The sequence below is a fragment of the Rhincodon typus genome, chromosome 8, assembly GCF_021869965.1.
Source record: "Rhincodon typus isolate 14 chromosome 8, sRhiTyp1.1, whole genome shotgun sequence".
In the NCBI taxonomy this organism is placed as follows: domain Eukaryota; kingdom Metazoa; phylum Chordata; class Chondrichthyes; order Orectolobiformes; family Rhincodontidae; genus Rhincodon; species Rhincodon typus.
Window position 1 is genome coordinate 39,135,913 of NC_063339.1, and position 16,148 is coordinate 39,152,060.

Genomic DNA, 16,148 nt, shown 5'->3' on the forward strand with positions numbered 1-16,148 from the left:
ACACATTCCTGTTTCAATGTAACAAAAATATTGAAAGCCATTCTCCGGTTTAATCTTCAAGGCAATGTATTGTCTAATTAAAGTAAACCTGCCTTGGTCAAAACTTCCACAAACCCTAGCGGTTAACTGTCAGTCATCATCTAACTGGTGCAGTCTCCACAGTAAAGCTTCTTGCAATCAGAATCCACCCGCCACCCGATCAGCACTCACTTCTCACAATATACATTGTTTTCCCTTCACTTTGCAATTTCTTGCAAATTGTCCCAATGAATGCAAATTGAAATTTAGCTCAGTTGGTTGTACAAGTGGTTTGAAATGCAGACAGCATGGGTTCAATTCCTGCACCAGCTGATGGTACCATGAAGAACCGTCCTTCTTAATCTCTGCCCTCACCTGAGGCATGGCAACCCTTAGGTTGAATTGATTTATTGTCACGTGTACCTAAGTACAGTGAAAAGCTTTGTCTACGAGCAGTACAGGCAGATCATAGTATGCAAGGACATACAGATCATAGGGTGAAAAAAGAACTAGACAGAGGCATACAAGTTACATTGCACAGGGCATGTGCTAGGCAAGATCAACATTAACAAGATCAGCATTATTTGAAATTAGACAGTCCATTCATTAGTCTAATAGTGACAGGGAAGAAACTGTTCCTGAACTTGTTGGCGCGTGTGTTCAAGCTTCTGTATCTTCTGCCTGATGGAAGGAGGTTGAAGGAGAGCATTGCCAGGCTGTGATGGGTCTTTGATGATATTGGCAGCCTTTACACAACAACGGGCTGTATAAATGGAGTTCATGGATGGAAGGTTGGCTTCCACGATCGTCTGAGCTATGCATACCACCTTCTGTAGTTTCTTACGGTCCTGGGCAGAGCAATTGCCATACCAGGCCGTTATGTACCTGGACAATATGCTTTCAATGCTACATCGATGAGTGAGCTTGTGGCTATGCCAAATTTCCTAAACCACCTGAGGAAGAAGAGGCTTTGTTGTGCCTTCTTGACTGTCGCATCTACGTGGAAAGTCTTGGACAGGTTGTCGGTTATCATCACTCCAAGGAACTTGACGCTCTCCACCCTTTCAACCTCAGTTCCGTTGATGTAGATAGGGGTGTGTTCTCCTCCTTTCTTTTGAAGTCAATGATCAGTTCTTTAGTTTTGCTGATGTTGAGAGAGAAATTGTTCCCATTGCACCACGTCACCAAGCCCTCTATCTCCTTTCTGTATTTTGACTCATCATTGTTTGATATCTGTCCTATTGCGGAGGTGTTGTCAGCAAACTTGTAGATGGCCTTCATTCGGAATTTAGCAACACAGTCATTGGTGCACAAGAAGTACAGTAAGCACATCCTTGGGATGGTGGGGGCAGTGCTGAGTGTTATCATGGAGGAGGTGCAGTGTTCTGCCTTCACTGACTGCGGTCTGTGGGTCAGAAAGCAGAGGGTGGAGCTGAGACCTAGGTCTCGAAGTTTTGAGATCAGTCTGGAGGGGATAATGGTGTTGAAGGCGGAGCTGCATTCGATGAGCAAGAGTCTGGCGTAGGTGGCCTTGTTGTCCAGATGTTTCAGGGATGAGTGTCGGGCTAGGGAAATGACGTTCACTGTGGACTCGTTACTTGGTAGGCAAATTGTGGAGGATCAAGGCAGGCTGGGAGACTGGAGTTGATGTGGGCCATGACCAGCCTCTCAAAGCACTTCATGATTACTGAGGTCAGAGCCACTGGGCGGTAGTCATTAAGGCTCATTGCAGGTGCTTTCTTAGGTACAGGGATGATGGTGGTCTTCTTGAAGCAGGTGGGGACTTCAGCTCGTAGGAGGGAGAGGTTGAAGATGTCGGTGAATACCTCCACCAGTTGGTCAGCACAGGATCTGAGTGCTTGGCGGGAACTCTATCTGGGCCATCGCTTTCCTTGGGTTGATTCCCAGGAAGACCGATCTGATGTCTGCAGCAGTGACAGTGGCTACATGTGCATCCGGGGCTGTCAGGGCAAGTGACACCGCGCCACTGGCATTCTGCTCGAACCAAGCATAGAAAGCATTGACTGCATCAGGGAGGGATGTGCCTTGGTCCAATATCTTACTCTGCTTCAGTTTGTATCCCGTAATGTTACTTAGGCCTTGCCATAGGCGGCGGAGGTCTGTATGGTCGGTTTGAGCCTGCAACTTGGTCCAGTACTGCCTCTTGGCATCTGTGATGGCTTAGCAGAAGTCATATCTGGATTTTCTGGGTTGTCCGACTTGATTGCTGCATGTCTAGTCTTCAGTAGGGAATGGACTTCCTGGTTCATCCAAGGTTTCTGATTGGGGAACACTCTATTGACTTCTTTGGTACACAGTCCTCCACGCATTTGCTAATGAAGTCCGTGACAGTTGTGGCACACTCGTCTAGGTTTTCCACGGAGTACCTGAATATGGTCCAGTCCACCAATTCCAAGCAGTCCCAGAGACGGTCTTCCGCTCCTTTGGACCAGTATTGTATTTCTTTTCATGAAGGATCCTCCCGTTTCAGCTTCTGCTTGTAAGCTGCGAGTCAGAACTCAATGCTGTGATCTGATTTTCCGAAGTGTGGGCGGGGGATTGAGCGGTACGTGTCTTTGATGGTTGTGTAGTAGTGATCCAGGATGTTCGGTCCTCTGGTGGGGCAGGACATGTGTTGGTGGTACTTTGGCAGCACCCTGCTGAGGTTGGCTTGGTTGAAGTTGCTGGCCACGATAAATAAGGCCTCGGGGAATTTCATCTCCAGAGTGTTTGTCGTGGTGTAAATTTCACCTCGGGTATTCTACGCATCCACATGGGCTGGTATGTAGGTTAAATCACCACTAGTCATCTCTCTCTACTGAGAGAGCAGCCCTATGATCTGGTAGGATTATGGTGACTTTACCTTTATTAGTTATGTGACGCCCTCTTTACACCACAATATTCACTGGATCCATTTGCAATGATGAACACTTGTGTACCAATATTGTCATATTCATATCATGGTTTTAACAGAGAAAAATACCTCTGGCACCTTACAAAGTAAAAAGTGAAAATATTAGTACTAAACTGAAGAACTGGCTGTTTGAAGAGTGAGCCAAAACATGATGAAGGGTTTGAATAGGTGTTAAGAAAATGAGGAGAGATCAAGCAAATGAATTCTAGTTCAGCCTATATAGTTAAAAGCATGACCATCTTGGGCATCTCCCATCAGGTCCAAAAATGCAAAAGTTCTAGAATGGGTTTGTCCTGCTAGATGACCACACAGTCCTATTGGAGAGCCAAGGCAAGAGTTTTAAATACAAGAAAAAATAATTTTAAATTATAGAGGCAGTGGGGCCCAGGAACCAAAAAAGAATTGTCAACAAAAACAAGGGTGTTTGCAAAGTGTGACTTGGTGGAGGATTAAATCGGGAAGTATTTTAGATGGCCTGAAATTTAGCAGAGAGGAGGTTGTGACATTGACAAGAACAGCATTGCAATAGCTTATTTTGCAAACAGCAAATGTAGACAAGAAGAGTTTTAAAACCAATAAAATAAGGACTGAGATAGTTGCAAAGACAGAAAAGACAGTAAGCAATCTTCACATTGGAAAGGATATGCAGTTGAATACTCAACTCAGAGTCTGCTTTCGCCTGTTATATTACCCAGGGAAGTGAGTGAAATTGATTGCAATGGTGCAGAGGTTGTGATGATGATTGATGACAAGGGCTTCAGTCTTTCCAATATTTTACAGAAATAAATAACAGGGATGAGGGATCAAAAATGGAAGTGAAGGAACGTTTGAGCAATTTGAAGTATCTTCTTAAATGGAAAGCTAAAGGCTGAACAGTTGCTTTTTGAAAAATAGTTGTAAATGGCCTTGAGAACAAGTTTTCCAAAGGAACAGATGACAAAGAAATTTGAATAAGACAGTGGATGTGTTGGTGAGGTACAAGGAAGTGGACGTAGATGAGTATGGTTTTTTGATTGAAATCATGTGAGAGGCAGCAGGGAATGGCAAAATCAACAGTGTGGCTGTGAAGAGTGAAGGACAGTTTAATCAACTGACAGGATTGACAACTGTAGGATTCACATGGTATAAGAAATCATTCAGAAAAGAAAAGACTTGAGTTTACATAGCACCCATTATAGCCTCCTCATGCCCCAGTGCAATTCAGAGCTGTAATGTTAAGGATTAGAACTATTAAACGTAATAATTGTTATCACATTAGAGCAAAATTACAACTCTTAATTATTTAATTCAATTTCTGTTCTAAGCTCCTCAAGCAGAATTAGTATCGGCCCTACCTTCCAGGTTATGGTCTACAATTCTGCACTTGTGCTGCATGAAAAATCACGTTAAGTCAAAAAAGTTTAAGTATAAGGTAAACCCTTCACAAGTACGGTGCTTGAAAAGAATTAAAGCAATGTCAGATCTGTTGGAATGGGCACCTCTGTTAAATTTTATCCTACACCCTCAGCTCAAAGATTTGGCGCCATCATATGCAGATATGCAAACTGATAATACAGTGAGAGGGCAAGCAGGAACTTAATGAATGCAAAGGATAATACTGTATCTCCTTGAGTGATGAGATATTGGGATTGAGGAAGAAATGGAGAAACGATCGAGAAGAGGGAATGAGAATGAAATCAGGTACAGAAAGAAATAAAAAGATAAAAAAGAAAAAGAGAAGGAACAAAATAAATACAGAAAGGAAAAGTTTAAAACAAGTTAAAAATAGTTTTAAAAACTGAAGAAATGGGCAACAGTTTTATTATAAAAGTAAGCAAATCCAATCCAATAACAATTTTGTGGTTAAATGTTAACATTTGAGATTTACAAATTGTCCACTATAATTCAAGCATGACGGAATTATGTTCTGGCAGCACACAAAGTTTATAAAAGTTAAACTTCACAAAAAGAAGAATAAAATGTCTGCCAAGGTATTCTTTTAAATGAAAATCTAGTAACACCTGCTGGTTACTGAATGAGCTGCCAACCACACACTATTAAAATTCTTTGAATACTTGTCAATGAATGTTCTGAAAATATGCAGTTTTCCTATGGTTCCTCAGCTTTGAGCCCTTTAAGTCTGCTTTGATATTAATATTTAAAAGAGCAGTCGTAACATGTTTCTCAGTACTTTCCCAGCACTTCTCTTCAGGTTGATAATTTGTAAAGTACATTATAAACATCCGTGTGGGAAAATTCAACAATTCTGTGTAAAAAAAAGACTACTTTAGTTTTTAAGTTACATATTCTTCCATGTTTGTTCAACAACACCTAAACACTTCCCATTTTAACACAGTTTTGTTCACAAAGACTAAAGTATTGCAGATGCTGGAATTCGGAAACAAAGAGACAAAACAATGGAAACACTCAAGTCAGGCAGCCTCTGCCAACAAAGTAAAACCTTTTTTATACACAGGCCCTTTCGCAAGAACTGAATATATTATAAATGGAAGCATTTTTAAACAGGAACCAAATGATGAGAAAGGTGGGAGGGGAGATAAAAGGAAGGCAAACAATACAAGCACAAGAAATTGAATACCAGAACAGTTTTCAGCCGAAAGCAGAAGAGAAAAAAAAAATCAGAGTAGCAGTCATATTTCTATCAGCCTTCTAGACCCAATATTAACATCTTCAGGTTTTTAAAAATATCTTTTTAAAAATTTATTAAGGCAACTGGTTAAAGATAAAACAAAAACAAAGTGTGACGTTATGCACTTTGGTAGGAAGATTACTGAATGGACTATTTTCTAAACAGGGAAATGCTTTGGAAATCTGGCGCGCAAAAGGACTTAGGAGTCCTAATTCAGGCTTCTCTTAAAGGTTAACATGCAGGTTCAGTTCGCAATTAAGAAGGCAAATGCAATGTTAGCATTCATTTCGAGAGGGCTAGAATACAAAAGCAGAGATGTACTGCTGAGGCTGTATAAGGCTCTGGTCAGACTGCATTTGGAATATTGTAAGCGGTTTGGGCCCCATATCTAAGGAAGGATGTACTGACATTGGAGGGGTCCAGAGGAGGAAGAGAAGAATGATCCCAGGGATGAATGGCTTGTCATCTGAGGAACAATTGAGGACTCTATGTCCATACTCAGTATAGATTATAAGGGTGAAGGGGACTCGGATTGAAACTTACAGAGTACTGAGAAGCCTGTATAGAATATCATGGAGAAGATGTTTCCATTAGTAGGAGAGACTAGGGCCCAAGGCCACAGGCTCAGAGTGAAGGGGCAACCCTTTAGAACTGAGATGAGAAGGAATTTCTTCAGCCAGAAGTGATTAATCTGTGGAACTCATTCCCACAGAAGGCTGTGGAGGCCAAGTTATTGGGTGTATTTAAGACAGAGATAGATAGTTCTTGATTAGTAAGGAGATCAAGAGTTACAGGAAGAAGGCAAGAGAATGGGATTGAGAAACATATCAGCCATGATTGCAAGGCAGAGCAGACACCCTGGGCTGAATGTCCTAACTATGCTCAATATTTTATGGTGCCAAGAACTGCTGATGCTGGAGTCAGAATCAACACACTCTGAAGTTGGAGGAACACAGCAGGTCAGGCAGCATCAGAGTAGGAAAATCGATGTTTTGGGTCTGAAGAAGGGTCCTGACCCAAAACATCGACATTCCTACTCCTCTGATGCTGTCTGACCTGCTGTGTTCCTCCAGCTCCACCCTGTGTTGACCCTAGATGGTGTCAATTTATGGTGTTATGGTCTAAAAACTTCAATCTTTGTTCTTGGTGTCTTGTTGCTGCTTGAACAATGAGGTACAAGATAGTCAGCTGCTTTATGTGTGATTCTTCTCATAAGACAGGACCAACTTCATATAATTAAAAAGATGTATAAATATTGGATGCCAGCACTGAAGCCTTGAATATTCAGCAGAACTTGGAAAGAGTTAATTAATTATCAAAGCAATCAAACTAATTCTTGGTAAAAGCACATACACAGTTCAAAATAATTGTTTTGAGATAAATCAATATTTCTGAATACTTAAGTGTCCACATGAGTAGAATGAGCTTTAAATTTCAGTGATAGCTCCTATCCTGTCACAAAACCACACAAGGAAATATTCATGAGGACTGCAGAAATAAAACATGGTTATTATAGGTGTCATTTTAGTCTCATATAATGGCTTCTCCTCCTGTCTCTACTGCTGCTACTCCAGCCACACAAAGATCTATTTTTGTCCCAGTTCTAGTTCTCGTCTACCTGCTTCCCTTCAAAGAAATCAAGTTCCATGTGTATACTGACAATAGCGAGCTCTATCCTGTCACTACCTCTTTCCACCTCTTGCGGCGTCAGAATGCATTGTTGACATCCAATCCTCAATTAGCATAAATTTAAACCAACAAAATATTGGAAAACCTAAGTCATTGCCTTCAGTCCCTACTACGAACATGATTTCCCAACTAATGATTCAATTCACCTACTGCTCACTCATTCAAGCTGAACAACACTGTTCACAACTTCAGCATCCCACATGATCTAAGCTGTGCTTCTGACCCTCTGTTATGGAAAAGGTAACAGTAATGACCTAGTCTCAGCCTGTGCCTCAGCCTCATTCTCTTACCCTCAGATAGAAGTATTGAAATGATCTCCCATTTGCCTCCCATTCTTCCACCTAATATAAAAACTTGACCATATCCATGATCCTACTGGCTGTATCTTTTTTTCGCACCAAGTTCTGTATTTCCATCACCCATGTTCTCGCTGACCTACAATCCCTCTATTTTAAAATTCTTTTCCAATTCCTCCATGACAATGCACGTTCATATTTCAGAAAACTCATCCAACTCTACAACTTTGAGCTCTTTGCATGTTTCCAATTCTTGCCTCCTGTGAATTGCCTATTTTATTCACAACATATTTGCAGCTATTCATTCAGACATCTAGACTCTAATCTCTGGAATTCTGGTTCATGGATCACTGGCACCACCAGTGGGTAAACTTGAAGCTATACTTTGGGGGCACTCTATACCTGAAACAAGCTGGCACCATTGTTCTTGCAAACTGCATAACTAAGGAAGTACAAAGGACTTTAAACTAAATAATGGGCAAGGATCAAATGTAGAAAGATGTTGTACAAAGAGTAGAAACAAGGTGGGAGGAGGAAAATAGTAATATGGAAAATGTGGGTCAGAGAATCGCAGGAAGGGACAGAGAGAAAGAAAACCTTGAAATACATCAACAATTAATACAAGATATTACAAAGCAGACAGAAAGATAAAACTAATGGCTCTATATTGAAATGCGTGTAACATTCTGAAAACGAACAAATTCATAGCGTACACTGAAAGAAATAAATACGATCTGACAGTCATTACAGAGACTTGGTGGCAAGATGGGAACGATTGGTCCTGGTAATTGAGGAACATGTGGCATTCAAAATGAATAGGATGCTGGATAAAGTTGGAGGGTAGCATTGTTAGGAAAGGACAGCTTTTGCACAATACTTAGATATGAATTGGTTCAGGACATCAGGATGTGGAATAAACTGATCGACAAGACAGCAATAATCATGAGTCACTTTAGTCCACTGGAAAAATCAGACTGGCAGTAGTAATCCGAATGAGGAATTTATGGAATACTTTTGAAGGCTTTTTTTTAAGAGCGGCATATTCTGGAACTGACCAGAACAATGTTCCCTCTAAGCTGCACAACCATGCAGCTGCTGGGAGGTCCTGGGCATGCTGATTGACGTGCTGATGTGTTGACTTCCGTATACATAGAAACATACAAACATAGAAAATAGGTGCAGGATTTGGTCATTCGGCCCTTTGAACCTGCACCACCATTCAATATGATCATATTTGATCATGCAATTTCAGATCCCCTTCCTACTTTCTCTCCATACCCTTTATCCCCTTATCTGCATGGTCACATCCAGCTCTGTCTTGAATATATCTAATGAACTGGACCCAACAGCTTCCTGTTGGAGAAAATTGCACAGGTTCACAGCTCTCTGAGTAAAGAAATTCCTCTTCATCTCACTCTTGAATGGCTTACCCCTTATTCTTAGACTGTGACCCCTAGTTCTGGACTTCCCAACATCGGGAACATTCTTCCTGCATCTAGCCTGTCCAGTCCCATTAGGATTTTATGTGTTTCAATGAGATTCTCCCCTTGTTCTTCTAAATTGTAGCAAGTACAAGCCCGGTCGATCCGGTCTTTCTTCATATGTTAGTTCTGCCATCTCATGAATCGATCCGGTGAACCTTCGCTGGACTACCTCAATAACAAGAATGTCCTTCCTCAGACTGGGAGAACAAAACTGCACACAGTACTCATAGTTGGCCTCACTAGGGCCCTGTATAACTACAGCAGGACATCCCTACTCCTGTACTCAATTCCTATGCAGAAGTTGCTGTTGCGCTTAGACCTCAGAGGTTTGCGCAGCTGAGAAAAAATGGGAAATGTAGGATCGAGAGCAGGCTGTATTAGATTTGACATTATGTGATGTGACAGGATTAATTAATGACCTCAGAGTAAAAACCTAGGTAGCAAAGACCACCTACATTCCCTGCAAGTTTTTCTGCCGCTTTGCAGACCACTGAAGTCTGTGCACAGCAATAGCTTCTGAAAATCAATGTGTCCACACATCGACTGATACATGTGTATCCTCTGCATGTGCAGCTTAGAGGGAACACTGGCAACCATAATATGATTGAATTTTATATTCAGTTAAAAAGAGAGAAGATTGGATCAAGACTAATATTTTAAATAAGGTCAGCTATGTGGGCATGAAAGCTGAGCTAGCTGAAATGAATTGGCTTCTGAGGCTGAGGAATAAAACAAGCAGTAGCATATGTTTAAGGGGGTATTTCACAATATTCAGAATAAGTATATTACTACTAATAAGAAAAGAATTTTAAAGGAAGGATCTACCAATCTTAAGAAGTTAGGAAAGTATGAAACTTAAGGAAAAGGAAGGAATTGTACAAAGATGAGTCGTTAGTCAGAATACAGAATGGCAGAGAATGACTAAAAAGTTAATCAAAACAAGAAAAAAACAAAAAGCATGAGAGGAAGCTAGCTAGGAATGTAAAAATAGATGATAGTTTCTGTGTGCAATGATCACTGGTCTGCTACAGTCAAAATGGGGAGTGATAATGAATTGGAAAGGTATGTTATAAAGAAGACATAAGGCAGATAAGGATAGTGAGTGGGCAAAAATCTGGCAGATGGAATATAACATGACGAAATATGAAATTGTTCACTTTGGCAGGAAAAATGAAAAAGCAGAGTATTACTTAAATGGATAATGACTGTGGAATTCTAAGGTGCAGCAGAATTTACTACACTGTGCATAATTCACAGAAAAGTAGCATTCAGCTACTGCATGTAGTTAAGGTAGCTAATGAAATAATAATCTTCATTATGAGAGGAATTAAACATAAAGGGATGTTATGCTTCAATTATACACGGAATTGATAAGTCCACATCGTGAACATTTTGTGCAGTTTTAATCTTATTTAATAAAGGACGTAAATGAATTGGGGGTACTTCAGAGGAGGTTTACTAGATTAAGACATGGAATCAGTGGATTATTTTATGTGGATGGATTAGGCAGGCTGGGCTTGTTTACACTGGAGGTTTGCAGTGTGAGGAGGGACTTGATTGAAGTGTACAGGATGCTGAATGGTCTTGGCAAAGTCATGTGGAAAGGTTGTTTCCTCTTATGTATATGTCCAAAATTAGGGGATTCCCCTATTGGACAGAAATGGGAAGAATATTTTCCTATGAAATGATCATGCAATTTTAGAGCTTTCTAGCTCAGAAGGCAACAAAGGTAGGGTCACAAAGTATTTTTAAGGCAGACATAGCTAGATTCTTGTTAGACAAGGAAATCAAAGGTTATTGAAGGTAGGTTGGAATGTAACATTCAAAACACAAAGAGATCAGCTATTATCTTACTGAATAGCAATGCAGGTTTGTGCAGCCAGGTAGTCTACTTCTGCTTTTATTTCATATGTCTGCAAATTGCTTCACCTCTCCTCCAAATGTCCTTTAAGTCCTCCCTTAAAATCTACCTCTTCACAAAGTACTTGATCAAACCTCCTAAACTCTTTTTACTAATTTCGGTGGCAAGTTTCTTCTGATTATGCTCCAACAAGTAACTTGGAACATTTTACTCAATACAGGTGATATATAAGTCACTCAGGAAATAGCAAGAACTGACGATGCTGGAGTCAGAGATAGCACAGTGTGGAGCTGGAGGAACACAGCAGGCCAGACAGCATCAGAGGAGCTGGAAAGCTGATGTTTTGGGTCGGGACCCTTCTTGTCTCTGATGCTGCCTGGCCTGCTGTGTTCCTCCAGGTGATATTTAAGTGCAAGTTGCTATTATACTGTGAGATTCTTATTTCTGAATTACGTTTTACATCTTCAGAGCAGAATCAGAAAAGTTTTCTTTTAGAATGTTAAATGTTATGAAAAACACTTCTTTATACACAACAATATTTATAAAAATTAATAAACCTGGAAAATCAAGGCTATGAAATTTTAAACTCAAATTTTTATGGACAATTTACTCTCTGAAGATCATCAGAATAAAGTCATCGCATAAAGTCCAATCATTCAACTATTTGATGTAATTGTAGATGTCAGAAATTCTTTTTTAACCTACAGTTAAATGAACCCATTTATACTAAAATCTAAAAGGTTAATATTTTGTAATTGAAATTAATTTCAAGAAATGTATCAAATAAACCATTACATTAAATGGGACACACTCAACATTACTTATCCTAAATAAAATCTTTTCATGTCCACTATCACTACAATTTTAATTAAGTATGAAGTTTGTATTTCTAATTTTTTCCCAAATATTACCACACAAACATCTACCATCTAATAATGAGTAATATTTTTCATTTGTTTATGTTTCAACTGGTTATATTATATAACAGTTGTCACAAATTAAGTAGCACTGTATAAAAGTAATATACCATTCTAACAAAGTGACATATAAATATCTAAAAATATTTCCTCAAAATATATATACACATCTTGGTAATGTTATGATCTGTATACCAGATCATCCTTTATCCTATCTTGTAATGTATAAATATGCTTGAATCTTTTCATACACTGTGCGGCATTTGTTACAAGTACATATCTCCCATGAAATTAACTGCGATGACAGCATTTCACAATGCAATACTGTCCTCCAAGTGATATAATAAAACTAATCAGTTGCATATCAATAATATTTTATTACAAGTACTCTTGACAAAGTAGACATAGAACTGTACTTTCAATGTGCGATTAAAGAGTCTATATGTCAGTTTTTGAACTCAATGGAGTCAGTTTTTCCACTGTAAAAATGTGGTGGAATTGCTGGAGTGGCAAATGACATGTCTTCATCATTCAAAAGGCATTCATTCATGTCAGGAAGTGGAGAGTAAACCACATCCATTATTGCACTAAAGTTCAATTCCAGTATTTGTACTAATGTTAGAACCTCCTATTCAGACTGCATTCAAGATCTATAGCATAATTGAGGACTTAAATAGTATTGGCATGCGAAAATTATTGAAAGATAGTGTTTTGTACAATAAAATTATTTATTGATATTGACAATAGCATTATTGTGTTAAATATTGTAAACACAGAAAGGAGGTTTTAATTCACAATTCAACATTTTAAGTGCCTATATTTGTTACCATTTTCACCAAACATAATCAATAATACAATTCAAGAAAATATGCCTTATGGACAGTGCTTCTGACGTTACAGAATAAAACCCTTAACTGACACCATAAGATCAAATAGGGTTACTGTAGCAAATTACACCAAATCGAGATGCTCTCTTGCAAACTTTGATAGGAGTACGTCGTTTACCAATTCTGCTTATTAAAATTAGACAATAGTAAAATATCTGTTCAAACACGTGGAAAGAAGTGTGTTGTGCACTTCCACTGGAATCAATGACAAAATCTTACCTCTTTTGTGAAGCCACCCCTCTTTCACGATTGTACCTTCAGTCATAGTGATACAAAAGATTTAAAAGCAGCAAAACTTCACTTTGAAAGAAAGTTGACTCGAAAGTTCCTGATTGAAACCCCTTATTCTTCACAGCAACCTGTGTTAAAGAGAGAAAAAAGCAATGATAAGTAGCAGGTAATTATAGCAGTTAGCAAGCTTGCGTGGGTTAGGACAAGGTGGGCGTTCACGTACAGTCAGTGATTTCCAGGCTATTATGAACTTACGGTCCAGACTCTGAACTAATTTTAATGAATGGCAGAGAACATAACGCGCTTGGCGCAGCATCGGCAGCTAGCATCCTGTTCCCCGGGCACAGCCGCAGGACAAGCGGCTTCCCCGGCTCCTGGGGCGCCTGGCCGGGAGGGAAGCCCAGGGCAGGGGGCTGACCGATCTCCCATCTCCGGACAGGCAAATGAGAACAGGCCTAGAGCTGAGGCAGGCCTGTAGGCGCTGAGACTGTCCTCAGTGGAAGGTTACCCTGAGGCTTGCTTTCCTACCTGCAGCTAGTCGGGTCCGGCTCCCTACCTCCTTGTACTGCCCCTATGTTCAGCTCCGGATCATAACTAAGATTCGCAAGGCGCTGAACTGTATTAAACGGTGAGATAGCTTCTTCCTTGTGCGAGAATGGGTGACGTTAGGCTGGCTTAGTCTCCCCAGCACGTCAGTACGGGGGCTACACAACGCCCAGGCGAGCTCTACATTCTTAACGAGCAGTAAATACAATAATCGGTAGGTTCCGCAATAAACTCAACGACTCCTGCAATTAACAGCAGTGAAGAAAGTAACGACTGAGACTCACTATTAGCATTAAAGTAACTATCATAACTGACAGCAAACAATTCACAGAAACTGATGAGATAAGAACTGCTTGGGCTCAACAACAAACTAACATGCTACTATTTGCAAGTGACACTGAGCAGATCAACGACTGGGACAGCCATTTTTCAAACTAACCCCTGGGACAGCAGAAAACAAAGCCATAACAGGGGCAAACTATTGTGTTGGATAGTGAACAAAATCATTGTTTCTACTGGCAGGTGGGATTAGATTTAAGTTGCTTTTTTTTTAAAAAATAGGACTGTGTCTTATCAGAAATTGGTTGTGTTAATTTTGTCAAATTTCGTGGAGGGTTTCTCCCAGAAAGGTCTATCAATCCCAAACTTAAATCATTAACTAGGTACAATGCCCATGACAGCCTGCTCATCCAGTGCTAGCCAATTCACAATAAGCAGAAGTATTCATCCCAGGATTACTGGCACCGGCTCATTGTGCATCCTATCTAGAGCTGGCAGTCCAGAGCTGCCCTGTGTAATCAATGATATTTGCCCCGGATGATGCAGATAATGGAGAATTGCTACCTCACTTTGTAGACCAGGGGACCTGGAAGCTTTGGTTGACAGCATGCTGCTGAGGAGGGCCGTCCTCCTACCCAGCCTGGTAGAGGTGATCTTGGAACCAGACCCTGCCCGCCTACAAGGTTGCCACCTGGATCAGTGGACTCCAGAGTTTGGAGAAACACCTAACAATGCAGAAGGAGAGACTGGAATTGCACACAGTATTCCAAAAGTGGTCTAACCAATGTCCTGTACAGTTGCAACAGAACCTCCCACTCCTATGCTCAATGCACTGACCAATAAAGACAAGCATACGAAATGCCTTCTTCACCATCCTGTCTACCTGCGAATGTATTTTCAAGGAACTATGAAATTGCACTCCAAGGCTTGTTTGTTCAGCAACACTCCTCATGACCTTACCATTAAATGTATAAGTCCTGCCCAGATTTGCCTTTTCAAAATGCAGCACCTCACATTTATCTAAATTAAACTCCATTTGTCGCTCCTCAGCCCATTGGCCCATCTGATCAAGATCCAGTTGTACTCTGAGGTAACTTTTCTCGCTGTCTTCTATACGAAGCAATCTCTGTTCCTGTGCTACTCTTACATTACACCACTGTGAATGACTTTGTAACGCATTAGTAATTTTACTCCTTGTTCACAATGCATTGCCTCTTTTCTATCCTGCAGATATAAGAAACATTAGCATGGTCTCCATAGTCAGCATTCCTCGCACCTTTGAGCAAGATAGCATGATGCCTCAGAGGATATGCCAGCAAGGCAGCCTCGTGTACCTATCCACTAGTTCAGGTACTGACCCCTCGGTGAGTACTTCAACTAATTTCGATCTGGGAGTATCTGCTGATGAGCATGTCACTCCTAGGTCTGTGCAGCTGACTGAGTGAGAAATGCCCCAGGTCATTGGCACTGGAGAACAGGTACCTGCCCATGCTACCCAGGAGAGGAGCCCGTTGATGTTGGCAACAAGGGAGTTAATGCTGAGACAAACACAGGAGCAACAGGCAGGTTTGTCAGGAGCACCGGGCAACCTGAAAGAAAGGTTGCAGGATTCCAGCAATGCTGCAGGTACCTTGCAGTCTTAGGTATGCGATTGTCTGGCTGTTTCCAAGAACACTTTGGAGAATGCCAGGGGTGCCAGCTGTCTCAACAGACTCTGACTCATCCCTTCCTCACCAGCACACAGGGCAGTGCTGGTAGACACCTAGCCACAGGAGGAATCGTATATATTCCCCCCAAGACATCTCCTCTCAGGTTACTCCAGAGTTGACTAGGCCTTCAACCCCTACCCTGCTTTTCACCTTTAGCCCACTGGAAGGTCAAGCTGAGGAGATGACTCTGGGCAGGAGACACTCAGCGCGTCTGGGCCCTATAGGCACAAATGCACCCGGTATCACCCAACCAAAACTCCCAGTCCATTTAACTCCATGATGGGGCAAGCTGCCTCCATCAATGTTGAGGGACCCAGAATTTCACTGAGACAGACTGGGAGGAAAGGAAGAAAATGAGCTTCTGAGGGCACTTAGTTAGCAATGGGTAACACTTTATTGTAAATACATTCTCACAATTATAGAGGGTGGTGGTGGAAGGTTCCTTTTCAGACTGGAGGCCTGTGACCAGCAGTGTGCCACAAGGATCGGTGCTGTCATTTATATGAATGATTTGGATGTGAACATAGGAGGTATGGTTAGTAATTTTGCAGGTGACACCAAAATTGAAGGTGTAGTGGACACCAAAGAAGGTTACCTTGGAGTATGACAAGACCTTGATCAGATGGGCAAATGGGCTGAGGGGTGGCAGATGGAGTTTAATTTAGATAAATGTGAGGTGCTGCATTTT

At 40.9% G+C, this 16,148-nt stretch overlaps 1 protein-coding gene across 1 annotated transcript in view; it reads right to left on the reverse strand.

Moving 5' to 3' along the window:
- Positions 1-13,624, reverse strand: part of LOC109915958 (RAC-alpha serine/threonine-protein kinase-like) — a 103,726-nt gene extending 90,102 nt beyond the window's left edge. The window contains exons 1-2 of the mRNA XM_048600104.1: positions 13,455-13,624; positions 12,915-13,054 (exon numbers count right to left, since the gene is read on the reverse strand). Coding sequence (XP_048456061.1) covers positions 12,915-12,960 — 46 coding nt within the window. The 5' untranslated portion in view covers positions 12,961-13,054; positions 13,455-13,624. The remainder of the gene's footprint in view (positions 1-12,914; positions 13,055-13,454) is intronic.
- Between the last annotated feature and the right edge of the window lie 2,524 nt (positions 13,625-16,148).